Source organism: Eublepharis macularius, chromosome 17 (assembly GCF_028583425.1).
Source record: "Eublepharis macularius isolate TG4126 chromosome 17, MPM_Emac_v1.0, whole genome shotgun sequence".
Lineage (NCBI taxonomy): Eukaryota > Metazoa > Chordata > Lepidosauria > Squamata > Eublepharidae > Eublepharis > Eublepharis macularius.
The window spans coordinates 13,509,083-13,535,011 of NC_072806.1; the positions used below are offsets into that span (position 1 = coordinate 13,509,083).

The window sequence follows — 25,929 nt, forward strand, 5'->3', positions numbered from 1 at the left end:
GTAGCTCGAATGTGGGAGGGCAGGGCGGGCGATCGGGGGCGGCCGCTTCCGTCTCTCTGCCTCTGGGCTGCCCCCGGTGCTGGGGAGGCGAGCGGTGCTGGGAGTCGGGACGATGCGCGGACGTAGGAGGGGAGCGCGGCTAGAAGGTAAACCCGCCCGACCAATCGTTCGGCAGCCGAGAGGGGGCCTTGGAGGGTCTCATCGCCCCTAGCGCGCCCTACTACCCCTCGTCGCTCTTTACAGTTGCCAATTCCGGACTGGGGAATTCCTGGAGATTTGGAAGGGGCTGGGGAGTTCAGACTATAATGCCATAGAACCCCCTCCCCAAAGTAGCGATTACCTCCAGGGGAGCTGATCTCTGTAGATCAGCAGTCATTCCGGGAGATCACCAGTCACCACCTGGAGATTGGCAACCCTTCTGGCGAGGAATTCCCGGGAGGAGCGGGGCCTTCGGAGCGGGGCTTTCCAATTGCGCTGCAGGGTGGGTTTCCCTTAGGAGGACGCCTCCAGTTGGACTCGGGTTGGGCCACGTGTCGCTCCCCCTTCCGACGTGCGCCGCGGGGAAGGGACTCAGTCGCGCCCCACTTTGGAATGGCTGCGCCAGTTTTGGGGTGAAGTTGAAACAAGCAAAGAGAAACTCGGGAGCCATGACTGGGGAACCGAGCCTGGAGGCGGGGACAAGACAGGTGTGTCCAAGTCCGACGGGGCGGGCAGATGCAGGACTTCCTCCTCGCCTGGCCCGAGATGTGTTGGAAGGGGTGAAGGGTGGGCGATCTCGGATCTGGGCCTCGCGGAACCGCCGACTAACCCCTGCGCTCCGTTGCGCATTGCTTTGCGCTCTGGTATGGGGGATGCGCTTTGCTTTGGGGGCGCAACGTCGGGAGGGCGGCTCGGAGCTCTGCGAGCCGAGCGCAGCTTCTGCTTTCCCTGGCGCCCTTTGTGGTTTCCGGGAGGGAACTTCCTCGCTGGGCTTCCAGGACTTTGCCCCGAGCTGGACCTCCCCGGCTTTCTCCTTTCAGGCTCCCTTTCAGAGGGCGGATCTTGCAACTTCTCTTTGGGCGTTGCAAAAATTATTAACAAACTTGTGGCTCTTGGGAAGGCTGTCCTTTGGGTGTTGCCATGGGCAACCGGAGAAAAGATTGAACTGGCAGACCCCTGAATGAATGCACCTTTCTGATTTGGAGAGCCTGTTGAGCATCCCCCAGGAGCTTGAAGGAGCCAGCCAAAGTGGCACTTGGCCACCTGAACCTTTCAGACAGTAGTGCAGAGAGAGAGAGATGCTGGGATAACATTAAAGGCGCTGATTGGACCAGTGGTCTGTCTGGTTCAGCATCCGGTTTCACATAGTGGAGGGCCAACAACAGGACATTGAGGCTTCAGTCTTGCCTCCCAGCACTGGTATGCAGAGGCTTACTGCCTCTGACTACAGATATGGCCTGTAGTCAGGATGGCTAGTTTCCATTGATAGATCTCCATTAATCTGCCTAATCCTTTTGTAAAGCCATTCATGCTAGCAGGATTTAAGTCCAGTGACACTTTAGAAACCGGCAAGATGTAAGCTTTCGAGAGAATCTGAAGAAGGGGGCTTTGACTCTCGAAAGCTTACACCCTGAAAATCTTGTTGGTTTCTAAGGTGTCACTGGACTCAAATCTTGCTGTTTTACTGCAGACCAGCATGGCTGCTTACCTGAACCCATTTGTGCTAGTGGCCATTGGTACATCCACTAACAGCAATCTAATCCTCTCAACCAGTACATGGTTTTGCTGGTCAAAATCACCCTCACCAAGCTAGGCTGTCGTCAGCTTTGGAAGGAAACAAAGATGGACACCTTCTACCAGAGAGAGAGAGACCAGGCTATCAGACCACGGTTAGCTGGGTAGGAATGGGAAGATTGAGCAGGGACAGCTTCTTCCACAGGGCAGAAGAAAAACTGCCTTTGCTGGAATTCCCCCTTCTTAAAAGGACAGCACCTTTCCCAGCCTTCTTCCCCTGTGCATCTTTGTGTGTTTGAAAACACCGTTTTGAAGTTATCAGACAGGAGCTGTAGGGATCTTTGTGTTGCCCGCTGGTTATCGGCACATTGTTGTGTTTAAGTGGTCAATATTTGGGTCAAAACAGATCCCGTAAACTGACTGTGTCAAGGTTTCTCATAAAGGACAGTTTGCTGTAAATCTGTAAGCTCGGTTAGTTGCTTTAACGGCCCCAGAAATTATGTGCTGCCTGTGTCTGTCTATGTTACTTTTTCTTTCTTTTATTTTACAAATGACTTTAAGTGAAAATATCGTAGCGGTGAAATAATTAAAAATAAAGCTTCCTGTCATATCATTTCAGGAAAAGAATAAATTAAGAAAGGCAATTATCCCTGGCGGATAGCATGATAAAGCAAGTTGAGAGGCAGTGTGGCCCAGTGGAAGCTAGGATTTATTTTCATTTTGTTTATTTCACTTCATTTATACCCCACCTTTCTCCACAATGGGGTCCTAAGGTGGCTTACATAATTCTTCACATTTTATCCCCACAACAACCCTGTGAGGTAGGTTATGTTGAGAATGTGTGGCAGGCACAAGGTCATGCAGTTAGCTTCTATGGCAGAGCGGGGATTCAGACCTGGGTCTCCCAGAGTCCCATGTGCCAGTCAGTGTCTCTCAGCTCACCTACCTCACAGGCATGTTGTGAGGATTAAATGGAGGAGTGGAGAAGGATGTTTTGAGCCTTTTTGGGCCTCCACTAGAGAGAAACGCAGGGTGTAAATAAATAAAGATGTAGCACCTTTAAGACTAACAGACTTCATTGTGGCATAAGATTTCAAGAACCACAGCTCTCTTTGTCAGATGCATTTGACGAAGAGAGCTGTGGTTCTCGAAAGCTTATGCAAAATAAAGTCTGTTCGTCTTAAAGGTGCTACTGGACTCTACTATTTTACAACTGCAAACTAGCACGGCTAACTCCTCTGGATAAATAAAGATGAGAGACCTCCAGAGACCTTCAGAAGCCTGGAGCTTTCTGAGGAAGAGTGGGGTAGAAGTACATCTTCTTGCTATTTTGACACTGAAGGAGCTAAAATGCAGAGGATAAACTAAGAGAGTGCCTCTGACAACAGTAGAGGCCTGCTGTGTCTGCTCAATCATTGAGCGAGTTGTTCTCCGCCTAATTTACCTCACAGTGTTGTTAGGATAAAATGGAAGAGGAGCAAATGCCCTGGGAGAGCATGCTGCCCTGAGCTCTTCAGTGAAAGGGTGAGGTAAAAATGGGATACTACCAGTGCACAAACATTTGGGGGAAAGGGGGACCTGCAGAAGCCCCCCCTCATGATTTTTGAAACTGAGGAGCAGCTCAGGAGGCAAGACAGCCTTCTTTTTGTGCTCCAATGAATGAATGGCTGCCATTCGTAGAATCATAGGGTTGGGAGGGGTCTCTAGGGTCTTCTAGTCCAACCCTTAGCACAGTACTGGAAATTCACAAATACCAGGATCCCTAGCCAAACTGACCTGGGGAAAATTGCTGGTGATCGGCCTCACGCTGGGCATGTAAGAAGGGGCCACGAGAACTAAGCACTGATGTAACCCTTCCTGCCCTCCCTCTCATGATCTGCCTAAGTTCACAAGATAAGTGTTGCTGTCATATGGCCTTCTTTTCTTATGGGAAAAAATAAGGCATCTCAAGGCATTGAAACCTGGACAGGGATGCTATTCTGGGGGTGAAGAGCTTCCAGAGTTCTTTTTTCCCCATTCTGAAGGCAGCTGGAAGGTTGCTCGGGAGCATCTTCACAGCCCAGAGGCTGAGTTTGGGACAGTCACTGCCAGTTCTGGTCACTGCGTCTCCAGAAGGAGCTTGCACAACTGGAAAAGGTACAGAAGAGGGCAATCAAGATGGTTGTTGAAGCACCTTTCCTATGAGGGAAGTCCGGAGACCCTGGGTCTTTCCATGGCCATTTCCACACACGTTAAATAATCCACTTTCAATACGCTTTAGTGCACATTTGTAACTGATTTTCCATGTGTGGAACAAAAAATCCACTTCTAAAGGATAACTAAAGTGCATTGAAAGTGCATTATTCAATGTGTGTGGAAACGGCCCAGGTTAAAAAAGAAAGATGATGGGGGGCAGTCTAAAGGGTTTATAAAATTATGTGTGGGGTAGAGAAAGCAGATGGAACTTTTCCTCTGTCTTCCATAATACAAGAACTCAGGGGCACCCAATGGATAGACAAAAGGCTGAGGACATGCCAAAGAAAATACTTCTTTACTTGACACGCAGTTGAATTGTGGAATTCATTGCCAGTGGAGGTAGTAATAGCCATGAGTGTAAAGGGCTTTCAAAGGGGGTTAGGCAGATTCTTGGAGAAGTCCATCGGTGATTAAATTGCTAGCCCTGGCGATTAAAGAGAACCTCCAAATTCAGAGGCAGCGAACCTGTGAATGCCAATGCTAGGAGGGGAAGGCCTCAGCCTCTGCCCTGTTTGTTGGCCCTTCTGAGTAACTTATTGGCCACTGTGTGAGTGAGAGAAGATGCTGGACTAGAGAACACTGGTCTGATCCAACAGAGTTCTTCTTATGTTCTTAATAATAACAACAACATTTGATTTATATACCGCCCTTCAGGACAACTTAATGCCCACTCAGAGCGGATTACAAAGTATGCCATTATTCTTGTGCCCCCCCCCCAATTAATGAACCTTTTATATAAAAGAATCAGAGTGATAGAGCAACTGATCTGGTCATTGGTTAAAAGCAGTTCAGATAATGTGGATTATGGCCCAGTTCACTATAATGATTTTTACCACCTCAAAAAGATAGAAATGCCTAGAGAGAAATGTCATATTTTTTATTTTTTCCAGTGGAAATACAGGTGAGGTTCCTGCCAGAGAACCTAAAAATGTTTCCTCCCATATTTTTCTGATCTCTCTCCCCCCCCCCCACCAAGATCTTCACAACTCTATATGTACTTTTATTTTGACTTTTTAGGAATTACTAATTTGCTTTGGTGGAGCCAGGTATACAGAAAATAGCAGATAAGAAGAGCAGGGTATGCCAAGTCTAGAGAGAATAAAGAAAGAGTCTTGTTAAGATGAAATACATTAAAAGAAATACAGTTAAGTTGAAATGCCTTGTTAACTAAATTTGTCAAGTGCTGTGAGATTCTTCATTATTTTGACTGCTTTAGGCTAGCAATCGCTACCTCTCTGGAACAAGTCTTGGGAGTTGTGGCTGACAAAGAATTGTGGGTTATTCATTGTCATTCCATTGGGCAGGAGATGGTTTTATATTAGTGTTAGGGCAAACCCTTTAGTTATTTAAAGATAATTGACAGAACAAAGGTAATGTTGCCACTCGTTGTGGTACCAGTCACGAGAGACAGTAATGGAATTTAAAATGTCTGCGTAATGCCACCAGTGTGCCTGACTTTTTACAAGTAGATGGATCCTTGCCCTGAAGAGCTTACAATCTGACATTGGATGTAAGGGAGACAAACAAAGGTTGCCTGCAGAAGTGCAAGATTCAAGTCCAGTAGCACCTTAAAGACCAACTAGATTTTCAGGGTATGAGCTTTTGAGAGTGGAGATGAGCCGAGACAAAAAATTATGTATGTTTCAGTGAAGATTCAGCTTTGGTAGGGAGGTTAGATTGTGCTGAAGTCTTCACGGGGCAAATGAGTATGGAGAAGTGACTCAAAGGAACAAAGGGTTCAAGCAAACCACATATTTATCTAGAGCAGCCTCAATTTGAACTGTGCAAGAATGGTAGGAGGGGTTAATACTTTAACCTTCATTCACTCAGAATTTTAGAGTGAAGGAATGCATGATTATAAAGGATGTGTCATTTCCCCCCTTTGAAATGCTAATAGCAGAAGGGGGGATCCACTTTCAAATAGCAAAATTGAGCTGAAGTTGAAATTCACTAGGTCCCTTCCTTTGTTGCAAGGCCCCCAGGCAAACTGAGGCTGTAGAAGCCTGCAATTTACAAGTTCTATACCAATGGTATAGTGCCAGTTCCACAATTACCATCAACCATAGGAATCACAATTACTTCCATCCCTGGCATGAGGCCTGCACTTCAGGGAGGCTCATGGCTTACGCATTCCTCCAGCGGCAGCTGTTTCAAGGTGGGAAGGGCTTTGCCCACTTTCCTGAAACATGGGGCAAGTGCTACATTGGGAGAACAGTGTTCAGAAGAGCCACAGGTTGGATGTCAAAGAGCAGCAGGTAGCAATGTTACAGATGAGTTGTGATCTTCAAGTTTATTCTAGCTGTCAGAGGAGGCATCATGCCAGTTTTTGGCGAAGAGGTGCTGGGCATATGGGGAAGTGCAGAGTTGTTCGAAAAAACTTCTGGATAGCTCTGTGGGTGAGAACAGCGAACTGAAGGTTTATCCCAGGATAAAAAAACAGAGGTAATGGGAGGGCACGTAGGGCTTTGAAGGTAAAAATGATTAAGTTTGTGCTGGATCCAGTAGCAGACAGGAAGCTAGTATAAGGAATAAAGGAGAGGCACCTAAAAGAACACAGAGAGGAATTATTTTGGTGGATAAAGAATGCTAGACAGAGGGAAGGGAGCCAAGGTGCAACTATGCAAGGCCACAGTAGTTGAAGTGAGAGATGGCCAGAACAGAAGCCAGAGGCTCGCAAGAAGGGGCCTTATTTTTGCAGTGTTATAGGGGAAGAAGGTTGACGGACTGAATACGAGGAGCCAATGAGAGAGACGCGTCAAAGATAAAGCCAAGGTTCTACAGGGTGGCTGGCAACCTTGCCAGTAGATATGAGAGACTAAAAGGAGAGGAATTGTACTAGAGCCTCGTTTGAAGATCACCTGCTTGGAAAAAGAAAGAACTGAACCCAAACAGGTTTTCCCCCCTCCCAGGTAGAAAAACCAGTTAACAACTCTCTTTTGCGAGACTCATTTTTTGCTCAGCGTTTTGCATCTGTTCCAAGCATGCCCTTCCGGGCAAGGGGAATATTTTCTTCCGAGTTGCTCTGGCTATTAAAGGAGGTTAAAGCCACAAACTTTCATTTTTTAAAAAATGGAACAAGTCGATCATTTTTTGTTTGGTTGGGTGCTAGAGGGAAGCAGTTGAGAGGCTTCTGCCAAAAATTGTAACCTGTGTTTAAACCACTTGTGTGCAAGGCAGAAGATGTAGTGGTTCATCTCAGAACCGGAAGGCTATCTGCTGAACGACAACAGACAGAAACATCACACACAAGTCCAGCCTGGGCAATACAGATTCTAGTACGTGCTAGAAAAGTTGGAAAGAGAATGACATTCCATTTGGCATTAGTAAACGATGGCACTGGAAAATATCTTTCTTGATCCGGCCATGCTTTATACCCGTTTTAAACAACCCCGGACTTTCTGCTGTAAGTACAAAAACATCCAGCTAAGACACAGAGCATCCAGTGTATCTGATGAAGTGAGTTCTGACTGGCGAAAGCTCATGCTGGAATAAATATTCTTGCTCTTGAAGGTGCTACCGGACTTCTGTTTTTATTTTGTGGCTGCAAACTAGCAGAACTGCCCGTCTGGAATAAATCCCGTATAGGTTTCTGCCATTTGGTGAGCATTCTGCAGGTGGGATGGGGTTTTGACATCTAAAGATGACCGAATAAAAATGGGAAAGTAATGGACAGGGAAAGCAAGTTGGAGCTAAGACATCTGATTGAGTGTTGGGCTTATCTACTTGTCTCTGGGCCCTCTTTGCATTTGGGTTTTTCGCTAGTTCTTTATAAATTGTCCCAGTGCTTTCTAGAATCCAGGGAGGTGCTTGGAATTCCACAAAGTTCTAACGGTTAAATTTTTTTCTTCAGATTTGCTAATGACTCATGTGTAGCTGTTAACTTTTGCAAAAACCACAACCACCTTTGCTGGTGATGCATGAAAAACTCTTTTGCAAGCCACCCTTTGAATAAAACATACGACGATTGTTTTCACGGTTGTTATCTTCACTCCACCAGTTTATCTGGACAAACTGTACCCATTACTCCTTACACATTTGAATTTTAAATATTTACAAGTGCTGCTGTTCCCGCTCTGCCTTGAGAGGCCTTAAAAGCCTTAATTTTAAAAAAAAGTTTTAGAAAGTTTCTAGCCACTAATGGAATGCTTACAGAAACGCGTTTCTTCATGGTGACCTTTAAAAACAAAAATACCTCAGAATGCAAAAAGTGAAGGAAGAACCTCCCGGTTTGTTTTGAGTTGTTGTCATTCTGTGCATTTTCGTTTTGTTAAACTGTTGCAATGACTTAGCATAGGTTTGGTGACTAGAAATGTTAGGCCAGATTTTGTTTTATTCTGCAAAGACATGGTGTGCAACAGAGACAGGACAATAAGCAGTGATTTGCAAGGTCTCTGGTTAAATCCTGCCTCTGCCATGCCCTCACTAGCCATAGGCAAGCTGTCATGTGGGAATTATAATATACTGGCCTTGGCCTACTTGGAAATATTAATATACTGGCTTTGGCCTAACTTGAGGCGCTTTTGTAAGGATTACAGCAAGAAATATATAGGAGGCATTTTGAAAGCACAAAATAAATGCCAAGCGTCGTAATTCACTCCACAGAGATCAAGCAGTTAATATGTAAAACACGCAGAGAATGGCATATTGGGTTGGAGGGACAGCAGAGAAGACTTCCACTCTCAGCTGAGGTAAATGTTGCCACCCTTAATTCCCAACCTTTAAAGTAAGTATAACAGCGACCTACTTTGAGAGCAGTAGGGTTTGAATCCAGCAGCCCAGCAAGATTTTCAGAATACAAACTTTTGAGAGTCAGTTCCCTTCTTCAGATTCTGCAGACCAACACGGCTACCTCCCTGAAACTACTCTGAGAGGTTTTTCACGTCGTGACTTTATCAGATATGAAAAAGAGTAGTAATTATTAAACCAAACTTTTTTTTAAAAAGTCACTTGTTGAAAGTTGAACGGTATAATGCTTCTTTGTGTGCGTTATCTGCATATTTACTGCGGCTTGGATTTTCCTCCAACCTTACTAGAGAGGTGGTGGTTCCAGCTGGAATCTTTTAAGGCAAGCCCTGATGCTGTTGGGTGCTTGGAGGGGTCCCGTTGCCTCTGCAAGATCACGTGTTTTTTGCAAGAGTCAAGATGTTTGCCATCCAGCTGATTGAGAGGAGAGGCAAGTTTGTAAGCTCAAGAGACAAACCAAGGTCAGTTCTAGGTGTTTATCAGGGACTCTGGCAGGCTCAGTATCGGGTCAGCTTTGTAGGATACCTGCCGAGGCCCACACTCCATGTGTAACTGGCCCTGCTCTTTGCTGCTGCCAATTGCCGTCTTTGAGCAAGCGAGCTATGACAGGAACACAAAGGATCAGCTACCACGGTTCACGTCGTCCTCTCCCTCTGGACAACAGGAAGTTGGGTCCAGAGGAGGACAAATGAGAGGGTCCAAGAAAGCAGGAGGGTCCACTCAGGGCTGGTTGACCACTGAAGGCATCTCATTCAAAGGCCTCCTTAAACCCGAACTTGGCACCCGATTCTGGGGTTGTATCAGTGCCCTTGTAGTCCAAGCCTTGCCGAACGAGCACGCTCCGTGCATGCTGAAGCCCCAAAGCCAACCACGGAAGCCAAAGGAAGAAAATGAGTGTGCCACGTATTCCTACGACATGTTTTTATAGAAAGGGATTAGGCAGATTCGTGGAGGAAGGGGGTCCATCGGTAACAGTCTGCATGAGGATTAACTGGAGCCTCCATGTTTAGAGGAAGTATACCTCTGAATGATAGTTGTGAGGGGAGGGCCAACAGCAGGTAGGGGCTTTGGATAATGGACTCCTGCTTGTAGGCCGTTTGGGACATCTGGTGGGCTGCTGTGGGAGGGATGCTGAACTTGAGGGGTGTTTAGTCGGATCCAAGATGGCTGCCTTGATGTTCTTAGCATCAGCCCCGCCGGATTGGCCAGACCTGGTGCCACAATCCCAGGCCTATGTAACAGAACAGAGCCTGGAGTGCTTCCGGCTCCAGCGAAGCTTCTGGCTTTGGAAACGCTGAGCTGAAAAATGTGCTCTCTGGGGCTAGATGTTGATGTGGCTTCCCAAAAACTCTTGTCTGGCCTTGACAGGTGTAGAAAGGGAAGTAGAACTCAGAGGAGGATTGCAGGATCGGGTGGCATGACTTCAGTGAAGCGTGGGCGTTGGCGTATGCTGTCCATGTGAGGTTCTTTTCTTGCCTAGGCAGTGTCTGGTAACAGGAAGGGGAAGTTTATGTCAGGACAGGAAAAGGGCAGTGAGTGATCACAGTGGTATGGGGAGAAGCAGGTCAAAGAGCCTTTTGTTTCCTAGCAGAGGGGCAGTTCTCCAGCCCACTTTCCAGAAAAGCCGTAGTGTGAGTCTGTCAACAGTGGACAACCCTGAAAGCCACAAAGAGGAGGAAAACTTTCCTTGAGAGGCAGGATCTGGGCACAGTTACTCAAATTCTGAGCATCGCAAGTTTAGATTACTGCGTTGTACTTGAGCTGGGGCTGGCCTTGTAGACTGTTTGACAACTTAAGCTGTAATTGAATGCACCAGCAGGGCAGACTTTTTGGAGGTATGTGTGTGTTAAATTTTTAAAAATATTTAAAAATTATCCCAGTGCACAACTACAGTATTCCCGACTCCAAAAGTCCCGACTCCAAAAGTTGAGAATCAAGCTACAAGATGGCAAAGATTGCATTTTTAGTGCTTTGGGCACAGGGTTTGCGTTTGCACAGAGGTCTTCTTCGTGCTTAGATGTTCTGAACCAGAAAAAAACCCCTTTGCTCCTCTTCCTTTATTGCTAGAGGGAATGTTTGCCTTGTCTGGCCTGCTGCTTTTCAGGACAAGGAAGGAGGAAATCATTAGACGCAGTCTCCTCAAGGCAACCAGGCGAGGAAGTGTTTGTAGATCAGTACAGTTGGTTGTTCCTTTATTGTCAGCCATGGATGAAGACTTGCGGAGACTTGGGTTCTCAAATCCTCACTCAGCCCTCTTTCTTCACCTAACCTTCCTCTGAAGGTTGTTATGAGGATAAAGAGGCAGGGCCTTTTTGGTGGTGATGCCTTGCCTTTGAGGTTTGCCCAGCCAAAATATTTCTCTTTACCTGGGTTTTTGACTAGGGGAGCAAAAGTTTGGGGTAGTGGTTAAGCCAGTTTGGTGTAGTGGTTAAGAGTGCAGGACTGTAATCTGGAGAACAAGGTTTGATTCTCCGCTCCTCTGCTTGAAGCCAGCTAGGTGACCTTGGGTCAGCCACAGCTCTCTCAGAGCTCTCTCAGCCCCACACACCTCACAGGATGATTGTTGTGGGAATAATAATAACATACTTTGTAATCTACTCTGAGTGGGTGTTAAGTTGTCCTGAAGGGCGGTATATAGATCGAATGTTGTTGCTGCTGTTGTTAAAGTAGAGGTCCAGTGGAATCTTAGAGGCTTTAAAAAAATCTAGATTGAGTTTTCGTGAGCCAGAACTCACTTTCTCAGATAAAACGGAAATAAATCCAGAGGAGTTAGCCGTGTTAATCGGTAGTCACAAAATAGTAGAGTCCAGTAGCACCTTTAAGACTAACCAACTATATTGTAGCATTAAATAAAATAAATGGAAATAAGGAAAATACATTTTATATTTATTTCGTATTTATAATTGTTTTCATTTGAGTGCTATTTACTCTACTTCATTGCACTTTTATCTTCATGATGTGTAAAGGCTAGAACCTCTGACCTCTTTCATTATCCATTCTTAATTACCTAAGCTTCAATTCCAGGACATTGAGAATCACTGCTGATTTCTGATATCACACCCCTCTGTGCTCAACTTCTTCCTCTTTCCCTATCCCCTTCTGTAATTTTCTGTGTAATATGTTTTTGTTAATTTCCATTATATCTGAGGAAGTGAGCTCTGATTCACAAAAAAAAGCTCATAACTGGAATAAACGTTGTTAGTCCTTAAGGATTTCTGTTTCATTTTGCTACAGTAAACTAACATGGCTTCCCCACTGGTTTTAACTAGGGGATCCATCTCTTTTAGTTGTTTTATGGCCTGCCCCGAGCCTAAAGACTGTTTTATCGGTATCATTTTAGACTGCTCTGTTAGTTTTTATGCTGCTTTTATACCCTGTCATGTTTTCATTAACCTGTTTAAATGGGATTGATTTGTGTTTATTTACTTGTTAGTATGGTTTTAATGTTTTAGCCGTCAGCTGCCTTGAGCAGGTTTAGAGAGAGGCTACATCCACATTATCTAAATAAATAAAATATAGAAGGGAGAACTATGTCTACTGCTCTGAGCTCCTTGGAGAAAAGGTGGCTAAATACGTTTTTTAAAAGTCATAAATATAGATTTGAAAAGTCATAAATACGGGTTCCCAGTGGAATTCCGGATCCGGTTCAAGATGTTAACCTTGGTGTTTAAAGCCCTTCACGGACTGGGACCTGCATACCTGCGGGACCGCCTCTTCCATTACGTTCCCTGCAGGGTGTTGCGCTCTGCGGACAAGCAACTCCTGGTGGTCCCTGGCCCAAAGGACATCCATCTGGCCTCAACCAGGGCGAGGGCTTTTTCTGCCCTGGCCCTGGCCTGGTGGAATGCTCTCCCGCTGGAGATCCGGGCCCTGCGGGACCTGTTACAGTTTCGCAGGGCCTGTAAAACGGAGATGTTATGCCAGGCCTTCGGCTAAGTGCCAGCAGGTGTCCTCCTTCTTCCATCTAAGACCGCCACTTCTTCTGGGGCTGCCCTCAGCCATCTGCTATGCCCGTATACGGACTCGCAATATTTGTTTAAATAGCCTGCTCCTGGACTATTTTAATGATTTTTAAAAAAATTATTATTGATTTTATGTTTCTGTGATTTTAATGTATTTTTTAATGTTGTTAGCCGCCCTGAGCCCGTCTGTGGGGAGGGTGGGGTATAAATCGAATAAAATAAATAAATGGTAGATATACCCAAAGCTGCCAAGATTGTGCAGCTCTCCAAAGCTGCTTATGTCAAAAAGTTGCTTAGAAAAAAATCTCACAACTGTGATGCCCAGTTCTGGTTGGATTGGGAGTGGTGGGAATTGCTGCTGTGTTTGTATGTTTGGATGCCTGTGCAAGCCATGGCATGTATGAAAGAAATGGAATGAATTGCAGCAAGAAATATTAGAAGGGAGGGAGAGAATCCGCAAGCTAAATCACATCCCTGCAAAAAAGCATGTGGATAGTATGGCACTTAAATAAATGCAACTGTTCTTTTATTTCTATAATAATAATATTTGACGTATATACCACCCTTCAGAATGACTTAACACCTACTCAGAGCAGTTTACAATGTATGTCATTATTATCCCCACAACAAACACTCCGTGAGGTGGGTGGGGCTGAGAGAGCTCCTAGAAGCTGTGACTGACCCAAGGTCACCCAGCTGGCTTCAAGCAGAGGAGTGGGGAATCAAACCTGGCTCTCCAGATTAAAGTCCTGCTGCTCTTTACTACACCAAACTGGCTCTCATTGCTTCTGTGTAGCAAATCCAGTTTTTCCTAAAAAAATAAGTGTTGAATATTTATTTACTTTATGCATTTGTTTCATTTATACCCCACCTTTCTCTCCAGTGGTGACCCAAAACAGCTTATACCCTTGAACTGCCTTTCACCCTCACAACAACCCTGCAAAGTAGGTTAGGTGGAGAGTGTTTGACTGACCCAAGGTCACCTAGCAAGTTTCCGCGGCAGAGTGGGGCTTTCTGAGATTATAGTCCTGTATTCTAACCACTGCGTGTGGGGCCCTGATTTACCTGTTTGGACCTGCTTCAGAATCACTAATGCTAACAAGCCTGGGTGAATTTTATTTTAGGTGTGTCTTTTGTAGATCATGTTTGACAACACCTCCCATTCCACGCATCCCGCTCCAAACATCTCATTCCAAACGTGCCTATGGATTGTAATGAGCGAGTCTTCTGTGGAAAGAAGCCAATCTGGAGCGCATAATTATTTTCCCAGCTGCATTCTGACCCTTTCAGTCTTTCTTTCAGCAGGTCATGATGTCACTTCCTCTTTTCTCTTGCCTATCCTTTGTTCCTTCCTTTTTCCTTCCATACATCTTACCACTATGCGTCATTAAGGACTGGCCTCTTCACGGATAGCTAAATTTGCACAGTTGGGCCAACCCAAAGGCTGAATTGTGGTTCTGCAAACCTGGGTAAAGCCCCAGAATTGTGACAAAAATATAAATCCGTTTTAAAAAAATGGCAGAGGGAATAAAAGGAGGAAGGTAAAAATAAACCTCAAGCACTGGGTCACTGTGCTTATGAATGTGCAGTTTCTGGCCAGAGTTAGGTTGCAGTTGTGGGTTCCATACTTCAGAAGTGGTGGGATGGATGACGTGGTACGGGAAGACTTAGCCGTGATAAGGGAGCTGATGAAAGGTTGATAGTAAGCTGGAGGGGGGGAAGCGTAGGGTCCCTTTCGCCTTTTTCTGTTGTCTATTTCCTTCTCCAATCTCATTTGGTAGATGTGCTTTTTATTTTAAGCTGTTAGTGTTCTATTGCAACAGCCTGCCTTCTCAAGTTTAGTTAAGAAAAGCAATATTTCCCTTCTCGCAAAGAGTGGTAGGTAGCTTTTTGCCCCAATTCTACTCCGGGACCTTTGAACCGAAAAGTTTTGATGGATGGCGAATGAGGCGTTGCTTCCCGGCAGGTCTGCGTAGAATGGCCTCCTACCTTGGAAGCAGTTTGTTCCCTTATTTGGATTTTGCAATGTGAAAGCGGAGGTGATTAACTTAATCGACTGCAAGAAGTCTGCAACTAGTCGGCTGTCCTGCTTTTAGAGGGAGAGGAGAAAGTCTTCTTTGCGTCATTCGAGGAACTGGTCTGTGAAACGTTCCAAATGACTTTAAGAAAGTGAAGCAAGCCACTTCCTACGGGGAATAGCAGAACAGCTCTTTGGAATCACCTGCCTGTTTGACGTGGGAGGAACTGACCACAAATAGAGAAGCCGTCTCAAGCTTCCCCAGTTGATGCTTCTGCTTTAGGCCTTGAGATACTAGCTAGCCACAAAAGAGATTAGAGCCAAGCTACAAGTGACTTTTTTCACGTGGAGAACACTTGATTGTTTTTGCAAGTTTTCCTGGGAACTGAAGTCCGAGTGTCCTTCCCCTGTCTGTGAGAATCGCTGCCTGAAGAGCCAGAGAAAGCCGGCGGCAGCAGCAGCTTTTGCAAATCGTTCCTCCAGTCACAAGCCTGCTGGACAAGAGGGCTCTCAACAATCGTTTGGGGGTGGGCAGCTGCTACTTTCTCCCTGGGGGTCCTGCTCCCGGGGAGCTGCTCTGGAGAAAGCCGCTGTGTCGGTGAAGCTCCAGCCGCAGCAACAGCGGAAGAATCTGCTGCTGCTCTAACATGCCCTTCCCCTGCTCCTGAGCTCCTGGAGAAAAACTGGAATGAGGCATTAACTATCCCAAGAGGCATTAACTATCCCAAGCCTCTTTCTGTAAGCTATTTTACTGTGCAATCCTAAAGAGCAAGAGTCCAGTAGCACCTATAAGACTTAACAAAATTTGTGGTAGGGTATGAGCTTTCGTGAGCCACAGCTCACTTCTTCAGATACAGCTAGAATGTGAATCCATCTGTCCTTATATCTGGGAGAGTGGAGTGATTACAGAAGCCGAAGATAATAGCTGGTGAATGACAAAGGCAGGCATGATTGAATAGGGTCGGGTATGCAGAGGGGGAGTGGGTGTGGAGAAATTAGCATTGGTAATGAGACAGGAAGTCCCTGTCTCGATTCAGTCCAGGTGGATGCATTGTCTTGAGCTTCTTAGACTGGAGTCCCTCTTTTTAAGATTGTATTTTTTAAGATTGTCCTAAAAAGAGCCCTTTTTAAATCCATTGCGTTGAATTGGCTTACAAGGATGTAATTCTCCTTAGGATTGCACTGTTAGCGCTGTAATCCTAAAAACTGCAAGTGCTGTCTTCTTTCGTCACAGCAGCCCTTTAATCGTGATTAGGATAGCACTGTCAGTTTGAGATAGGGGGAAGCCAAACCTCCCACTGTAGCAAGAGGACTCCTGGCAGTTAGTTCCCTTTGATGCCCACTGGTTCCTTGGGCGCCAGCAGGAGGAATTTGGGAGGTGGTCTGGTGCATACAGCTGGAGTACCAATGTTTGGGAAACCTAGAGCATCCCCAGCGACATGCTGATGAGTGCATGGGGAGTTAGCACATTGCCAATGAAGCCCCCCCCCCCCCCACATTTGCTGTTTCTTTATGGCTTACACTTCCTAGAATAGTGTAGTTCCCACCAGAGGCAAGCGCCAGTCAACGCTTCCAGCTGCATCCATGATGACCTGCTGGGATCTTTCTCCCAGGGAGTGTTGGTGTCCACGCCCTAACAGAGAGTGGGCTTTGGGTAAGCAGAACTATGTGCCAGGCTCTCCAAGATTTCTGCCAGGAGAGGAGGCTGCGGCCATTGCAGAGGGGAAAGGATTCCTGTTGGTGCCTTTCATTAGACTTTCAGAATTGTCGGGTGAGAGAAGAGGCTGGCCCAAATTAATACTCCATAAAATCACAGCTCGTGCTTTACGAGAAATGGCTTCATCGGGAGTAATTAACCTGTGAACTGCCACTTAGTCTGCTTAAAAGCAAGGCAAGTACGTCTCAGCCCGTTCCTCATCAATCAGACGGAGGAGGAGAAATGACATCCATTAGCTGTGTTAGGTGAATGTTGCTGGGATGCTCTTGGAGTGTGAAATTTGAAAGCCTTTGAGTCAATTAGCTTAATGGCCCAGAGTACAGAACAGTCGTCGTCCCCATCCACACACCCTTTGATTTGGGTTTATTACAAGATTCGCACACTGTGCAGCCAGGCAGAGTTGCTTCAAAGCTAGAAATGATTTTGCTTGTTTTCTTGAGTTGCAGATGTTGCCAGAGCCAGAGACTTGGAGAACTAGTTTTAAGTTCCACCACTTCCTTGGAGGTATTACAGTAGTGTGATGGGGTGGAGGGACAGGAGTACCTAGTGATGCTGGAACATGTGTCTGAAACATTGCCATGATACCTTCCTTGAGTCTGAGGAAGTAAGGTGGGATGTAAATATTTTCAACACATAAAATGCATTGGCTGTGATTCAAATTATAGAACTTCTAAAATTGTCGGTATGGAATAATTAGTCATTTCAGAACGGTGAATGCAAAGCTAGGTCCTCGCTTGTTCGGAGGCTTAGTGAGGGCAGTTGGCGAGGCAGAGTGGCTCTGTTTCAACTCCTGATTGGCTTTCTGCCTGCAGTGTAACTGAATTCAACCACTTAACACTGAGTAAAGGAGTTGTCAAATCAGGGACATGTGACTCCAACCAGATGTTCTTCATTAGACAGCATCTGCCAGCATGATAGGGTGGGGTTTTTGGGGGGGGGGGTTGCACAGCAGCTTCTGAACAGGATAGGAACAGTCTACCTGAGCAGTGAGAACTTGAAATTTTAGCAGCAGACCTCTGAAAGGTCCACAGCCATTCACTTTGAACAGGGTCAGCTTAGCTATAACTTGCGTTTAGATATCAAAATCTTTCAACCCTTTAGTTTGAGTGTTATACTGGTCCCCTAGTGAGGGGTGAATTGCAGAGCCTGGCTTTGGTTTAGAAATGGCTAGTTATGGCTCTGAATCAGCTGTGCGGCCTTAAACATGCAATTCTCTGTTAAGCTTTTATTACCTGTCTGTACAATGGGAATTAGCACATCTAATGAAAGACAGTGGACTGAAAGAATGAAGTTGTTCTTGATCTACTTGATATAGAGTTAAGACGGGCTCTGAACTCATTAACTGATTTGTGTCGGGGTGGAAGAAGGCAGAAGTCGGTGAATGGGCCTGGGGCAGTTTCTAGAGGTCTTGACCCAGGTTCAATCTGGTTTTGTTCCATAGAACTCGTTGGGAGCCACTGAGAACCAAACTGGCACTATCTGCATAGCTCCGCCTTTCATCTGCATAGCTCCACCCTTTCATCTGCATAGCTCCGCCTGTGTTCCCTTGGCCTGGCTCTTTCTCCCCCTGCCCCCACCCCATCCAGACCTGACAGATGTTTAGCTAGTTCTAAGTGATGAGTAAAATCTGCAGAGTGGGGGATTTGAACCTGGGTCTCCCAGATACTACTCCAGCACTAAACAATACATCATGATGCCTCTAAGATGATGGAAGAGGTCTTGCCAGGATCTTTGTTTTCTTTTTCTTTTTAGGCTTCATGCAGCTCCAAATTGGATCGGCACACCCGTTACCTATCAAATCTGCCCTGCATGTATTGCTAATACCCCTGGCAGGAAAAAAAAAGACAGCTGCCAGTTTTCTTTCTCCCCTCCAAGAGCTAATAGCAGTGTGGGGAGTATAGATTTAATTGGCAAATAGGCCATGAAGGGGACAGTTAAACTTCCTCTCCCCTCCTGGTGTGCCCCTGCCATTGCTTGTGTAGCTGCAGTGTGGCTTACAAAGATACATTTGTTGGATCTCCTAGTATTGTGTGTCTTTTTTTACTTGTACCCATCACCGGTGCCCCAAAGGTGCTTTTCATTCATACACAGTAGGGACCTTAAATAGCCACACAGCAAACGAAGGGGACAAAAAAGAAGTTGCAGGGAACCTAACATGAGCAGAGAGCTCTGCAGTCTGCCAGGATGTGTAATCCTTGGCTCTAATTAAACGGGGTTAGCCACAGATGGTGCAAACCGAACAACAGCTTCAGCTTCTGTTGCCACAAATGCCAGCTTATCCTGTAAGGGAGGAAAACTGGCTGGCCCAACTTCTTTTGTAAATTCTGCAGAGTCACGTAGAGCCTGTGCTGCTGTCTCTTCCTCACCTCCTTCTGCAACCGTGACTTCATCGTACTTGGAAATATTATTCTCTGGAACCCCGGTTGCTCTATCACCTTGATTTCCACCCGGCAGTCCTGATCTGCCTACACTGTAAACTAGACACTCATAGCTTAGGTATGAGAATCAGTACTTTCAGATTCTTAGCAAGAGGAGAGAGTGAAAAAGGGGGACTGTCTTGTCTCCTTCCTTTAAAGCCCCCCTTTCTTTAAGGAGCTCAGGGTGGTATACATGTTTCTCTCTTGCTCCATGTTATCCTTCAACAACAACCCTGTAAGGGAGGTTAGGCTGAGATGACTGGCTCAAGATCACCCAACAAGCTTCAGAACGGGGGCTGGATTTGAACTCAGGCCTCCCTGGTGCACCATTGACTAATATGCTGAAGTGCAAGACTCACTTTTATAATAGCTTGGCTTCTAGAGGGAAAATCATCGACTGCATCTAGGGTTGCCAGCTCCAAGTTGGGAAATTCCTGGAGATCTGGGGGGTGAAACCTGGAGAAACCTGGGGAAAGTGGGGTTTAAGGAGGGAAAGAACTTGGCATGGCATAATTCCATAGAGTCCACCCCCCAAAGTAGCCATTTTCTCCAGGTGAACTGATCTCTGTGGCCTGGAGATCAGTTGTAATTCCGGGAGATCTCTAGCCACTACCTGGAGGCTGGCAAACCTAACTGCATCAGAAATGTAATAACTAGCAATTCAGTTTGATTCATGCCCAAGTGTCAAAGAGGCAGGTTGGAGACAGGACCTCTAGCTGAGCTCACTCAGCAGTACCAATCGGTCTGCATTTGCGGCATGCAATCTGGAATTCACACCCCTTTGCAGCACTGCAAGAAGAGATGCGGCCAAAATTCTCCCTGCATGTATTTCTTTCTGGATTTTAGAGCTATGAATAATAAGGCTTTGTTTCCAAAGTGCAACTAATGCGTTAAGGATTGTACGTTGTCCTTCCCTCTCCCAAATTTTGTACAGCAGGCTCTGCCTGTGCCTTTCCCCGTTTTCTGTCCTATTTATCCTCCTTTCTGTCACACGTTCATATGACTGTCGATAACACTTTTTTAAAAAAAGCAGTTGTGAGATTGTATATATATGGCTGCATTAGGATTCTTTTTTGCGTGGCGGTTTGTCAAAAATGAAGGAAGGCATTCACACATCAGGCTTTGCTAAAACCACATGAATACATGAAGCTGCGTCACCGAGAGAAAACTTGACATCTCCTGCTATCTGATCCTCTTAGCCTGACTATGTTGGGGTTGGACCCGGTACACTCTGTGTGCAAAGCAGATACTCCAACTCTGAGACACGGCCCCTCCACACAAAACAAGGATATTGAGGCAAGCCTGCGCACAATGACGTTGCTAGGCTTTTTGATTCAAGGCCAGCCGTGTAACGGCTGTCTCTCTAGTAACCTTGGTGACTAATTAATTGCATCTCATGCTTCATGTTCTGGATAATGCTAGGTATCTTGTTCATTCTGTGATTATCAGGTAGTTCATGTTTAGAGATCTGGATTACTGAAGCAACTTTCTTCGCCTCACGGAGTGTGTGTGTCTGTGTGTGTCTCATCTCCTTAATGAGTTGACCTGGTCTGTCTAGTAAAGATGAGGGTGGTGGACGTGGGATGGACCAGTTTTGTGAGGCATCTGCATACATGTATTGCATTGCACGCTCTTGTGTTTTTTGCTTTTTATCTCTTGTTTTAATGCTCACATTCTTTTCTTAGTTTTGGCAGTTGAATTTTTTTTATATACTGTGTTTTGAAAATTGCTCGGAGCCCTATCCCAGACAGGCCCCTGCAGCCGTTTGCGGTACTTAAAATATTGTTGTTCCCAAGTGTGCCGATTTCTGTCTCCCCTGACTTTTATTGAAACAGTGAGTTTATTGGCTATTCCAGGAGGAGTAAGTAGTGCTGGATGTTTAACTAAAGTGTATTTACCTTAGCTAGTTAATTAGCTGGCATGTAACTGGGAAAGGAGGAACCAGCCCTGTGCTAGCTGTTACAGTGGGTGGGCAGCTCCTGTCATCTTTCCCTCTCTTCTTACCCTGGCAAAGATCTCGCTTTTTAAACATGCTCCAAAAACTCTGGGAGATTCCAAGTGGTGTAGTGATCAGACCGGCCCAGGGTTCAAATTCTTAGTCATCTGGCTAACTGGGTGATCTTAGGAAGCCAGGATCACTCGGACTAACCTACCTGGAAGTGGGGTTGTTAAGATAAAATGGAGGCTGGGGAGAACCATGTATATGGTCTGAGTTCTTTGGAAGAAGGGCAGGATAAAAATGAAATATCAAAAAAGCTTGTGTGCATCCAAAATGGAAGACACCATTCTTCCTCATGTCCAGAGCTTTTATAATCTCTCTCTCCCCACACCCTTTGGGATGGCCTTCCTATCCCAAACGAAGAGTTTTCCTTCTATCACTTTACTCTTCCTAGCTTTATGGCTCTGTGTGACTCAATAGGGGGGGGGGATGGGGTAGTTAATCCATTAGTATAGTTAACAACTTGAGTGCTCTTAACTATACTAAGTTAACTAATATAGTTAACTTAGTATAGTTAAGAACTGTGCATTGGGAGATTGATGGCTACTACCTCCAACCCCCCTCCCTTCTCTCACTGTAATTCTACGGAGGGTTTCTGCCCATGGACAGAGAATAGTCACAACAATGAATCATTGGGTTGAATTCTTGGGTGGAGGGTGTTTCTTCACAAAATGGACAGGACATCCCCCATCTTGGCCAGTTGGAAACCATCATGACACCTAAAGTGTCATTGTAAAAGCCATCATGTTAATAATAAGGTCATATATCTATTGTTTTATATTGTTCATGGCCAAATGCTAATGCAGAACAGGCAGGTAAGGCCTAAGGGGTGGGGAATAAAATCTAACTATGCTGTATCCTTGAGCCACTGTCAGATAGTTTAAAACCAAAGCAGTTCCTTCTCCCTCAATATAAATAGGTGTGTGCTACATTTCTGCTAAGGTATAGGAAGTGAAGTGAATCACTGTGGCTGTTAAACATTCTGGAAGGACATGTGCTTGGTCTTCAGTAATAAGGCCTGGTTCCTACATTAATATGGTGGGGAAAGACCAGAGCAGTGCAGGGACTAGACAGCAGCTTTTGAGTGTTCCTCCAGACAGAAAGTCCACGCAAGTAGAACATAAGCACAGAAGGAGACAGGGTTCTACCCTTCTCTTTTGTCTTGCTCTGCCAGTTTTCTCATTGCGGGGACTTCTTAATAAAAGGGAGCATTACAAAAGGCGATGTTCCATAATTCCATGCTGTCTGAAGTGCTGCACTCCATTCTACCACTTCGTTTTTCTGCATTAATGAACCAGGTCTCAGATATGCAAAGTAAGTGTGGGTTGAGGCACAAATAATAGTTGGGGAGGGGGGAACGTGATTCTTGCTTTCCACAGGTGACCTGCCAAGCAGCCATGTGTAATATATTATTTGTAAATGATGCTCTGTGATGGGTTCTCTCTTCTTTTTTAGGCATCTCTTTGTTTTAAACAAGGCTAATTTAGTTCATCTTCCTTCTTTCCTTTCCGCAGATCTCTTTTTACACTTGGGAGTTTGGAAGGAGCCCTGACCGTTGCCAAGCCTGGACTTTGCCCTTGTTTTATGGGAGACATGTTCTAAATTGCACTTGTACCTGAATCCAGCATTCTGACGTTGCATGTGATGGCCCACTCCAGGTCCAGCGGTTCACACTATGCCTTGACAGCAATTGGGCTTGGAATGCTTGTTCTCGGAGTGATTATGGCTGTCTGGAACTTGGTCCCGGGCTTTAGTCAAAACAGTAATACATCCACAGGAAACAGTAGTAAGACCCATCCCGAGAGAGCAAACCTGAAAAGCAAGACTTTTTCCGTGGCTTACGTGCTAATTGGAGCAGGGGTATTGCTCTTAATGTTTTCAGTTTGTTTGAGCATCCGAGACCGAAGGAGGGAAAGGCAAAACGAATGTGTCTCTAGGATCCGTCGGGAAACCTCGGTTGAGCATCAACAGCAGGAAGACAGGTGAGGATGCCAGACCAGATCATTGAATTCCTATGGGGGGGAAACCTAGAATCTTAACATAGAACTTTTAGTAGAAAGTTGTCAATCACCAGTAAAATTAGCGCAGTTCCTTCTTGTGCTCAAATATTGGCTGAACCTGGAAGCCAGACAAAATGAGCAATCACTACAATTCTATCTGCCCCAGGGGTCCAGTGCACCTGCAGGGAGAAAGGGGGCCAACTAGGTGCGTTTTCTCCTGTTGCACTGAACCCCTCAGAAAGCCAGCAAGAGCCATTGTGGTGTAGCAGTAAGAGCACTGAACTAGGCATACTTGGGTTTGAATCCTCACCCCACCCTAAAAACGCAATGGGTGACCTTCGATGAATCACACGTTCTTAACTTAACCTACCTTATAAGATGGTTGGGAAGATAAAGCAAAGGAGTGGAGAACTGTGTACACTGTCCTGATTTGCTTGGAGAGAAGGATGGGATGAAAAAATGGGACAGATAAAAAGCAATGGGAAATCTTGCTGGTTTCCTGTACTTCTCCCAAGAGCTCTTCCTCACTTTGTGCTGACTCCAGAAGCCCTCTGAAACCAGTGAAAAGCGGGAGCATGCTTCTACCTATCACTGGGGGAAAGGTGGGGGTTCTTCTTGACAATGAATTCTTGAAATATGCACTTTATAGTGACTGGGGCGTGCATTTGTGCACCCTGCTTTTCCTACATGATATATAATCAACATTTTCTTGTATTAAAAGTAATGAAGAACAAATTCCCCTTCTAATATACCATTTTTTAAAAAGCTTTTCTTTAAAAGCTAGAAGAGTAGTGAGTTTGGAGGCATTGAATCCCTGCCTGCTCCCCTGGACCCTTTTCTGCTCGCCAAGGTGACTAGGCAGCTGGTTCATTCACGGTTAAGGGTTCTGTTCCGTTAGAGGCAACTTCAGGGGAAGGTCTTGATTTGTGTGCCCTGTTGTTGGCCCTCCAGAGTAACAGGTTGGCAACTGTGAGAGACAGGCTGCTGGACTAGATGTACCATGGGTCCAATCCACTCGTGCACGCACCCATGCACACATACCTAAATTTTTTCTGGCTTTTAGTAGTAGGATTGGTGCTAGTCTAGATTGAGGAGGTTGAAGAGGAATTATATTTAACTGCCCTTTTTGACATTTGCTAGATGGTGGGCTAGACCAGATTAAGACATACTGATGCCCTAAACTAGGTCGTGTTCAAGAGGCCCTGTAGCATTACCCAAACTGGTAATTTAGTAATTGGGGTAGAGATGCATTTAGTTGGCCCCTCATAATCTGAGGCCATAAACTACAGCTTATTTATCTTATGCATGTCTATCCATCTCTGCTGGTGGGAATGGAAAACTGAATGACATATAGATGAGCAAGCTAATTTACAAGTTCACAACTCTCCTCTTACAGTCAAGATGAAGATGTGGAAACACCTTCCCGCTATTACGTGCCCAGCTACGAGGAGGTCATGAGCACAGACTATCCAGATCTGAGAGAAGTGGACCGGAGCACACGAATCAGCGTATCGCTTCCCTCCTACGAGTCCTTAACTGGGATAGATGAAACCACACCGACCCGGCCTGCTGCTGCGGCCGAAGCAGGGCCTAATGCAGAACGCCAGCCGAGCAGACGGAGTTCACGCCTGAGCAAAAGACTCAAACCCTTGAAAATCCGGAGAATCAAGTCGGAGAAGCTCCACCTTAAAGATATCCATATAAAAGTGTCCGATGCAAATAGTTCGGGTCGTGTAACAATAGAGCCTTTGACCCCACCTCCACAGTACGAAGACGTTCCCCATAAACTCCCAGACAGTAGGGACGAGACCTAAGTCAACCCAGTGGACTGGTTTAAATATGTGTAAAACACTATTATATACTTGATTCTGGAAGGTGGCAGCAAGATTGCCAAGGCTTCTCAAAAGAGCCATCCTGTATTGTGCCCTCATTTCCTACAGAGACTGAGGCCTGTTTCTCACTATGATAGTAAGACTGTCCAGGTCATATTTCTTCAGAGTGTTTAAAATGATTTAATATTCCCACAGAAGTGTATCAGGGTGAAGTTTTCTATAACCCAGCTCCAAAGAGCTGCCTTAACCACACGCAAAGCCTTGGGCATGTCTTGTGGAATTCTTGCCTTTTCTCCCCACTTTTGAACTGCGTTCCACCTCCACTCCCCATATTATATTTCAGACAGTTTATAGGAGTTGCATATCTTGGCAAAGAGCTGTCATCTGGCAGGTTACAAATCTCATCTCAGTCATGAATTTGCCAACCAGGTGACCCTTTGGCAAGCTAGTGCCTCCCTCCCAAGTCTGTTTGAGTTATGAGGATAATGGCACTGGTCTACCTTACAGGGCTGTGGTAAGGATAACTGTGATGATTTATATAAAATGTTTTGAATGCTGCGAGGCGATTGAGACCTCTCTTAGTATGCCCAAGAATATTTTGTTATAGGGGTCTTAATGTGAAATGGTACAGCCCAAATTCATGTTTATTTCCTCAATGAGAACTAGAATTCCTGCTGAATTCTGCCACAGCCTGTGTGATTAAATTCAGGACAGCACTTAGTGTGTGTTTTTGATAGAATGTGAGCTTCAAGAATCTTTTTCTCTATATATATTTTTCTAAGATATGACACATTTTTGTATGCCTCTTGGGTAAAAATCTTTAAAAAAAACTAGCACTCCAGATTTGTCATGTTTGTCCAAGTAACTTCTTTGGTTTGTTTTTTTTCCCTGTTCACTAAGTGAGGTTATCCAGGGTTCTTCATTGTAGTTTGAAGTGGCTTTGAGAATGAATGTGTAAAAGTCTTTCACTTCCACCACTGTGAAGCACAGCATTACGGAGTGAAACGGAAAAGAAATCCATAACTGACTTCATCACCGCTTTGGCTGAAATCCTGTGCACTCTTATTGGAAAGTAAAACTCATTAAACTCAACAGGACTGACTTCCAAGTAAATGTGCATAGAATCAGTACTGCGCTAAAGAAGCAAGCCTTGCTCATAGACTCAGACAAAGATTGGGGGGAGGTTCATATGGATGGGACCATTTGTTTTAATACACAATCTCATGACTTCTGCAGCTGCTGCCCTGTAACACAGGGAAAATAAAAATTTCAAGAATGCAATATTGAAGTTAGA

The 25,929-nt window shown here is 45.4% G+C and overlaps 1 protein-coding gene across 2 annotated transcripts; it reads left to right on the forward strand.

The window, feature by feature from the left end:
* TMEM51 (transmembrane protein 51) lies at positions 1 to 25,929 on the forward strand. Of its 2 annotated transcripts, none has more exons than XM_055001006.1 (3): positions 1 to 146; positions 22,318 to 22,785; positions 24,200 to 25,929. In XM_055001006.1, the coding sequence occupies exons 2-3, from the start codon at positions 22,448 to 22,450 to the stop codon at positions 24,615 to 24,617; spliced, it is 756 nt and encodes a 251-aa protein (XP_054856981.1). In that variant the 5' UTR covers positions 1 to 146; positions 22,318 to 22,447; the 3' UTR covers positions 24,618 to 25,929. The 2 variants fall into 2 exon arrangements, with proteins under 2 accessions (XP_054856981.1, XP_054856982.1); XM_055001007.1 differs by lacking the exon at positions 1 to 146 and adding an exon at positions 10,476 to 10,526.

Coding starts and splice junctions, on each gene's coding strand:
- TMEM51 (XM_055001006.1), top strand. CDS start 22,448: ATGGCCCACTCCAGGTCCAGCGGTTCACACTATGCCTTGACAGCAATT. Junction 22,786..24,199: donor CATCAACAGCAGGAAGACAG/GTGAGGATGCCA, acceptor CTCCTCTTACAG/TCAAGATGAAGATGTGGAAA.